Source organism: Urtica dioica, chromosome 9, assembly GCF_054948205.1.
Source record: "Urtica dioica subsp. dioica isolate 48M chromosome 9, U.dioica_male_clone48M_v1_H2, whole genome shotgun sequence".
NCBI classification, from domain to species: Eukaryota; Viridiplantae; Streptophyta; class Magnoliopsida; order Rosales; family Urticaceae; genus Urtica; species Urtica dioica.
The window spans coordinates 23,508,128-23,516,635 of record NC_142764.1 but is presented as its reverse complement, the minus strand read 5'-3'; the positions used below and the strand labels follow the sequence as shown (position 1 = coordinate 23,516,635).

The 8,508-nt window shown below is 38.7% G+C and overlaps 1 protein-coding gene across 1 annotated transcript; it reads right to left on the bottom strand.

The window, feature by feature from the left end:
- Positions 1-219: 219 nt before the first annotated feature.
- Positions 220-2,786, bottom strand: NFD1 (Ribosomal protein L21). The gene is made up of 5 exons (XM_089627490.1): positions 2,270-2,786; positions 2,093-2,173; positions 1,339-1,440; positions 811-885; positions 220-727 (listed from the first exon to the last, which is right to left on the bottom strand). Exons 1-5 carry the CDS (start codon positions 2,681-2,683, stop codon positions 602-604), a joined length of 798 nt encoding a protein of 265 aa, XP_089483616.1. The 5' UTR covers positions 2,684-2,786; the 3' UTR covers positions 220-601.
- Between the last annotated feature and the right edge of the window lie 5,722 nt (positions 2,787-8,508).

The following is an 8,508-nucleotide window of genomic DNA, read 5'->3' as shown; positions in this document are numbered from 1 at the left end:
TCTAGTCCCTTAGACTCTTTTCGTTCACTTTTCCGATGGACCTACTCTTGCCCTTTTCGGAAATTAATATAATCCTAAAACAAATCTCACACAAAATGCGGTTCTTGATACATCACATTCCATCCAAGGTTTCAAACCAAGGTTCTTGACTCTTGAGAAAGCTACAGTTGACCAAGGCCAAATCAAACTGAGATATCAAACTAAAGTAACAAGCTGACATGCAAAAAGGTTGTATCATCTTTGATTAAGCCAGTAACATATCATTCACATATTGAAATGGAGTAGAATTAACTCGAGTACAAACACCAGAACCCCCAAAAACAATAAATAAAAACCCAAAAAAGATTGGTCAGGATAGCTCAAGTATATGGAACATAATTTATTCATTTCAGCAGAATTCCATAAAGATAAAGAATACAAGCGCCAGAAGTGAATAACAAAAGCGAACTGATCCTACAACATCCTCTATTATCGGCGTGCGTGACATTCACTTATATGCGAGGAATTTTCATTGTGAATGTGTGGTTCACTAAAGCTACGCTCAACTTCGGTTCTATAATGTGTTCGGATTCAAGCCATGTTGGTTGAAATAAAGTTCTGTTTATGCAGCAACAGCAACGTTTTCTTGGTTCTTACCAGGTGTCCACATCTTTAGAGGCTTCGGCGTATCTACTGCTTCTGGTTTCTCAATTCCTTGAATATCTATGATTCTCAGCTTTGTGAGTTCCTGAAAAAAATAACACGTGTCAAGAAAATATCCATGAAATGTACTTTTCTTGCATCAACAACATTATTCAATTGCAGATGTACCTGGCGGTGTCCTTTGCACCGGCGATAATTCTTTCTCCTCTTTTTCTTGAATATGATTACTTTTGCATCTAATGCCTGAAGGGTAAGAGGGTATTATGAACTTTGAAGAAGAATAGAAAAAGAACATTTTATTTTTAAAGTATAGAAAAACAACATTTGAAATGATATTGACATAAAAGAAGTGGATGGAACTAATACCGATTTACTTATCTTTTAGCTAAATATTTCCAGAACAACAACATGGACAATAACTGTAAAGTCAACACAGAATTTTTGTGTGCACCCGGAAATTAGTGTTCATCATACTCATGGTATGTGTTGAGTAGGATTTTTATTGATCAAGATGGATTTGTGAAACTATCTGCCGAACTCAATTCACCCTCGACGAATAGGTAGAAGCACGAACGTAAGTTCTTTTGTTGCTATTTTTATTTTTTGGATTTTTGCTTCCCAATTATTTATTTTTATCTTTATTTTTTTTTTAAAACAGGCAGAGATAACGGGCAAACAAAAAAGGGTCAAACTTACATGCTCTTCAACAACTGCATGAACTGTTGCATCAGGCACCGTAGGCCTACCCACTATTGTTTGGCTACTTGATCCCAGCAACAGAACCTTCTCCAAAACTATCTGCGTAAACCGTGCAATGACATGTCACTCAATCGTGAATCGAAAATGGTCCATATAGAGATTTATTCCAGAAACAGCAAAAATTTTAAGATCTCATTAATTAGAGGCCAATTGACAATCCTCTTGTTTCATTCATTTGATGTTAATAGCTTGAACTTGATCATTTATTATCTGAAGGTGTTTTGCCACACACCAAAACTCGTTTCATTAACGAGCTTAGAATAAGATTCTTTCAAGATTCAGTCCAAAACCATTTTAGAAAGAAAAATCAGCTTCATAGTCACACTCGAGAAAACATTTTCCAACAAGCAGAGGACTCACCAAACAAGTTAAGCTTTCTCATCATCCTAGTATAATTGAAAACTTTATCCCTTAAACCAAGAGAACCAGTGGGGTTCATTTCAGTCCACAAGATTTATTTAAACTTTCGTTTGAAGTGTTGTCCATTCATTTACATATACGGAACATCGTAAACTGTTTCATCTAAGCCCAAAAAACCAAAATGCTAAGATTTTGAAGCTCAGATATACTTATTCGGTCACAGAATCGAAACACAAAAAGCGGGGAAGTACTATACTTTTAAACTAGGGGAACGATCTAAGCAACTATGATACAACTAATAAGATTATTGCAAGTATGTTTATATACATACCTTGTCATTGACGTTGCAGAATTTCAATTTCTCGACGTAAAGACAATCGTCATTGCTGACCTTGAACTGCTGAGAACCAATCTGGAATAAAAAAACAAACAAAAAAACCAACTGTATCACAAACAGACTCATAGGGCTTCAAAATGTATAAATGAACACTAATGTCAGAACAAAAACCTGAATGATCGCGAAAACAGGCTCATATGGCTTATAAATCTCATCAGGCTTATCGACCGGTCCAATAACCCTATATCCGATCTCCGCAGCTTCGGCCAATTTCTCCGCCGGAGTGTATACTCGATCGGAGACGCCGCTCGATCCCGACACGTCCTCGCCGTCGCTGCTCTCCCAATCTTCTTCTTCGTCATCTTCATCGTCGTCCTCTGTATCTCCGTCGTCTTTGTTGGAGGCGAAATGGCGAGTCTGAGACCAGCGATCGAAGCCAGTTGGTTCGGGGCCGGGAGAGACGGAGATTAGCCTCGCGGCGGGTTTGAGAGGACGTACGACGGCGAGAATGCGGAGGGAAGGGATTTTGGGGAAGAGAGACGAGGCGTGGCGGGTAAGAGCGTGGAGGCACCGTCGGTTCGCCATTGGAGCGCGTGAAATGTACGTTCGACTACACTCGAAGTGCAAAGAGCCCTCGTTTTGTTGTGTTAGGGTTTTAGTCGTCTCTGGGAATGGGGGTTTTGGTTGGTAAACGACATGTCGTGGACTCGCCAGTAGACCCTAAAAATGTCATTTTCTCCTATAAATACCAGATCCCGACATACCGAAGTGAGTTATCATTAGGGAAAATAACACATTTATACCCTGTGTTTGTTTTAGTGAAATGCACATTTATACCATGTGTTTGTTTTAGTGAAATGTCGAGTTTAACCTTCGGTTTTCAAAAATGTCGAATTCATACCCTTTGTTTAACTAAAATGACGAAATTATGCCCTCTGTTTAACTAAAATGACGAAATTATACTATGAAATAGACAACAGTGTCACGAATATTCTTTTTATTGATTTTTCATTGACGTTGACTATAATATTTATATATAAACACCAATTATCTTTATTCATTCGCGCCATATATGTAATTTATTTAAAAACTAAAAAATAAACAACAATCTCTTAATTGTGAAGAACACAGAAAGAGACAAATGGGTAAACATTGATAGTTGATAGTCATCAAAATCGCATATTCGAACAGAGAATCCAACATTTAGAGTTACAATTCAAACACGGAATGAAGTCATTTCTTAGGAGGTATGAGTTTTATTATTTAATTTCAATTTAAGGCTATTTTTATTTCAAAATTGAGAATTTAGAAGTTAGGGAACTGATTTAGATTTGATTTGGTTTTTCTTATATAAGAGTTAATATCAATGAAAGGGAGATTTGTGACGCTGTTATTTATTTTAGGGTATAATTTCGTCATTTTAGTTAAACAGATGGTATGAACTCGACATTTTTGAAAACCGAGGGTTAAACTCGACATTTCACTAAAATACAAGGTATAAATATGTTATTTTCCCTTATCATTATGACTTAAGAATCCTAACTTGAAAGTCCATCCCGGAAGAGTAAGCAAAAAACGAATATATGAAGAAGAGACAGTACTTCAACCCGTAAATTTGTTTTTGACAAATAAATAGAATAAAATGATTAAATGAAAAGATGGGTGTAAACTACTAAAAATTGAGCATTTGCAGTTAAATAAAGTTTGACCGGTTAAATTTTAACCGTACGATTAAATTTAATTGTGGTATAAGAAAATTGAGACGAAGTACCACTGTAGCTGGTCACAAATAAATTGATTCGTGCACTATATTAATAACCTCTACTACTTGCCCTTCTTCAAATGAAGTTTTAAGGTGCTATGTAGTACTGTCGATTGGACCATGTCGTCGTCCATGTCGTCCGTGGGTTAATGATCATCTTTTTGTAAGGTTTTAGACCGTATCGATTATTTATCAAAAAAGGGTCGGATCTAACCGGTTTTGTTCAAGTACCTGAGTTGGACCTACGATATAGGTCTTCAAGTCCGGCCCCTTCAAAAAAGCTCAATCTGGGCCTGGTCTGGGCCCTAATTAGACCCGATTCAGGCCTAACTCTTTTTAATAATATATATTTTTGTGGCAATTCCCTCGGATCCACCCAAATTGTGAAGTTCTCCGGGGATGGATCGGTGTGGGACCGTCACGACTGTAATATCTGGCTCTCTCCCCCAGACTCCGACTGGACCTTCAAGTTCATCCCTCTGCAAAAACATGTTTGTTGGATAATTGAAGCTCTCACGTACACTCATTTCATGTTCTTCCCCAGAGAGGACCTAATTTCAATCTTCACCGAGCTTGCACTAGAATTACCAGACAACAATGACGTGGCATTGCCAGACAACCAGAATGAAACGTTACTGCCATATGAGTTCTCCAACTTTTCGTCATCGGTCACGATAGATATGATTATATTTTTTTTAGGAAATAGGACTCGCTCAATTGGCGACCTCTCATTACAACTAAGGAATCATAACTTGAAAGTCCCTGCGGAGGAGATCAATATATCTACGTCATGTATCGGTGACACTGGGATAATTGTGTCGTTGGTGGAGGAATAAGAAATAAACGAATATATGAATAACAGACAGTATTTCAACCCGTACACTTTTTTTACGTCAAAGAAATAGAATAAAATGTTTAAATGAAACTAAATATAGGTATTAAGTAGTTAAATTTAACTCATTATCTTAAGTGTCACCTAATCTGTTTGGCTATTTTTTAATAAGTTTTTAAACGTTGCCCTAGTTTGCTATATCTCAAACGTTATGTTTAGAGTGCCTAGTAAGTTACAAATTTTATTTCTTTTAAAATATTTATTATTATTATTAAATAATTATTTTACAAATCATACATTAAATGTGCGTGTTTTTTTTATAAAGGTAATTTAGCAAAATAGCCAACTCAAACGTTGAAAATTGCTAAATAGCCAATGTTTTGTAAATATTAGGTGAATAGCCCCCAGATTTTAAAGGTACGGCTGAGTTTACAAAATTGCCCCAAATTCATTCCCGCCCAAACAGACTTTCTAATAATATTTAATTAAAAAAAAAACAAGTAAATCCGGAATTGAATGCGCGAATCGAGGGCATTAACTTTCAAATTGATTATCGCATGCATAGAGCCATAATCGGTTCATTTCCTCATATTTGGAAAAAGAAAAAAAGGGGGTTCCCCAAAAAGCGGATGGTCATCTTTCTTCCCCGACGAGGAAATCCGTTCATCTTCCCCGACGAGCATCTTCAGTTGCCGAAATTAGAAGAGGTAATGCTTATTTAAATTAGTATTTACTTCATTTCGATAGAGATTTACCCACAAAAAGAAAAAAAAATATGGATTTTTTAGAAACGAGTATTGAATGGACGCCGATTTTGGGTTCATCTTCTTCATCTGTGTATTTACGAAAATTAAACATAAGTGAGTTTACACAGACTTACACATATATACTGCATAAATTGTCAAGTCAACAAAATTGTTAAATCTTGTAGATGAGATTAGGGGCTTTCAGGTTACATATGGCTTGATATGTAAATAATGATAATATGTTTGCATGTATATGTCAATGATTGAGATGGAGTTGGTCATGAATATGATGTCTAGGTATTTTACATGATTTTGTTTCTACGTATTTACATGTATTTACTGCAGAAATTGTCAAGTAAAAAAATTGTTAAATTGGAATATTAACACGCATTTACTGCAAATAGGGTTGATATGGCTCAACCACGATGGCGAGAACGAAAACAACTATCGTAAAAAGTAATGCGCTCACAATAACAGCTACAGTAAATATACGTAAATAAAAGAGTAATCACTACAAGAAATATGACATTTAGCTACGAAACTATTAGCGACGACTTAATCGTCGCTAATATATCGTCGCTAAAAGCATGATTAGCGACGAAATTCTTGTCGCTAATTATTTGGTGCCAAAACATTTAAAGTTTGGCTGCAAAGATAATTAGCGAAGATATTATCGTCGCTAATTCTTTTTTGTCGTCGCTAATTTCGCGGGAAAATATTTAGCGACGATATCATTGTCGCTAAATTGTTTTGAATTCATTTAGCGACGATAATATCGTCGCTAATAATTTATAATTAATTTCGAATTTTAAAGAGAGAAAAATCCCTCCAATTTAATTAAAACGAAATCATTTAGCGACGATATTATCGTCGCTAAATATTTTGTGTCGTCGCTATACAGTTAGCGACGATATAATCGTCGCTAAATGATTTCGAATTTTAACGACTTTTAAAGAGGGAAAATCCCTCCAATTTAATTAAAACGAAATGATTTAGCGACGATATTATCGTTGCTAAATGTATAAGAAAACTATTAGAGACAATATAGTCGTCGCTAAATGTCTGGTTATGAACTGAAAAGCTAAGTTCATTTAGGTACGGAATTTAAACATTTAGCGACGAAAAAATTATCGGTAAATGTCTTTAAATACCAGATCGCGTGTTCAGTTTTCCCCATTCCATTTTCCCCATTTCAGACCTAAATCCCCAAATCAAAAACCGATTTTATCCCATCTGCCGCTGTCTTCTGCCGCCGCTGTCCTCCGCCGATCCTCTCCTCACGTCTCTCTCTCTCCTAACCGGCCTCTCTCTCTCTCTCCTCACGGCTTTCTCTCTCCGGCCGCGCGTCTGAAGCAGCGCCGTCCTCCGCCGGCTTTCTCTCTCTCCTCATTCTTGGTCAATCTTCGTCTTCAGTTCAGTTGTCGGTAGAACCGTCAGATTTAGATTCACTGTCGACGCGTCATCAGTCTGCGATACTAGAGCCCGTGAGCAACGAAGGACTGAACTTGGAAAATATTGAAGAATAAGAGTTTATCGATGACGAAGAAACTGAGGACGAAGATTTGATGGAAGAAGATGATTTGTCAGACGACGATGATTAATAGTATATAACGTTTTTCATTTACTTACTAAATTAACTTATTTAAATTATTACGAATGCATAACTAAATATAGTTTGTTTTGAATTTCAGATGGCTGCGGCTACAGGAGCTGGAGGCAGCGGAGGCGGGGATGACTACTTATCCCGTCTCCCGAATTATTGCGAGTCGGCGCCCGTACGCGATGACGTCGAAGAAGAAGACGAGGATATCGAACTGGCCGTGCGTGGGTCGACGCTCGGGATTCGATCTGAGCGTGCACGGCGCCCCGGGGTGAAGGAAGTCGTTATTTATAACGAGGAGTTTCAGTCGTTCTTGCAGCCAGAGCGAGAGATGGATCCGGATCTCGCGACGTTCGCGAACACGCTCGGGTTGGTCGTCCGAGACAAGATCTCGCCTACGGTCCCAAGGTGGACGAATGCGAACGTGGGCCCGGCGAAGGAGCCCGAGATCCGAGCAGCGATTCAAGACTAGTACGACATTCGAGTCGATGGTGACGCAACCGGGCAGAAGAAGGCGATTGTCGATGCAGCAATCATTCGAGACGCGAAGACTCGTCTTCGCGATTGGAGGCATACCTTGCAGTCATGGTTCGACATCGACTGCAAGAGCAGCGTACAGGTGGCGCGGTCGATGAAACCGATGACCGTTAAGCTCGACACCGAATGAGAGACGCTTATACAACGATATACGAGCGATGAGTTTAAGGTAATCAAATCATTTACGTTAAATATGTGTTTACTCTTTTATTATACGATTTGTTATTTACGTTTACGTTTACTTATATTTCAGGCCATACAAGCGAAGAACAAGGCGAATCGCGCGAAGAAGAAGACGAAGAGTCGACAGGGGACGATTGGATTCTTGACCCACCGCATGAAGAACGTAAGTTTTATGTTTATATGATACATCAAATCGTTAAAATTATCTAACACTTGAAATTTTATTTACATGCAGAAGAGCGCCGAGACAGACGCTTTCGAGAGCTTGTTTGCGAACTACAAGCGCCAACATCCGTCCGACAAGTCCGAATGGCTGACTCCTGAAGCCTCCGCACGTTATGTAAGTTTACATTTACTTTTGTCTTATTTTTCGAGTAATATATATTAATTAGTTAATTATCTTAGGATCGACTCGTCGATAGGTTCAACACGTTGCGAGCGGAGGCTGAGCAACAAGGAGCGGACGTTGATATTTTCGTCCTAGAGCAGCAGGCAATCCGCGATATTATGGGTTCGCGGACTGATCACTTGACCGGCGTCGGACGTTTGGTGCCACAGGGAGCACGGAAGGCGGCTGAAGTCACCGAAGTCTACGGTTCGGAGGTTGGGACGTCGCAACCAGGATATATCTCGCAGGAGGTGTTCATGTCGACCATCGCCTCGTTCGCCGAGACAATACAGAGTCAGGTGCCCGGCCTCAACCTTAGCTCGTTTATGCCCCAATTTTCGCAGAGTTCGCAGGAGGCTCCG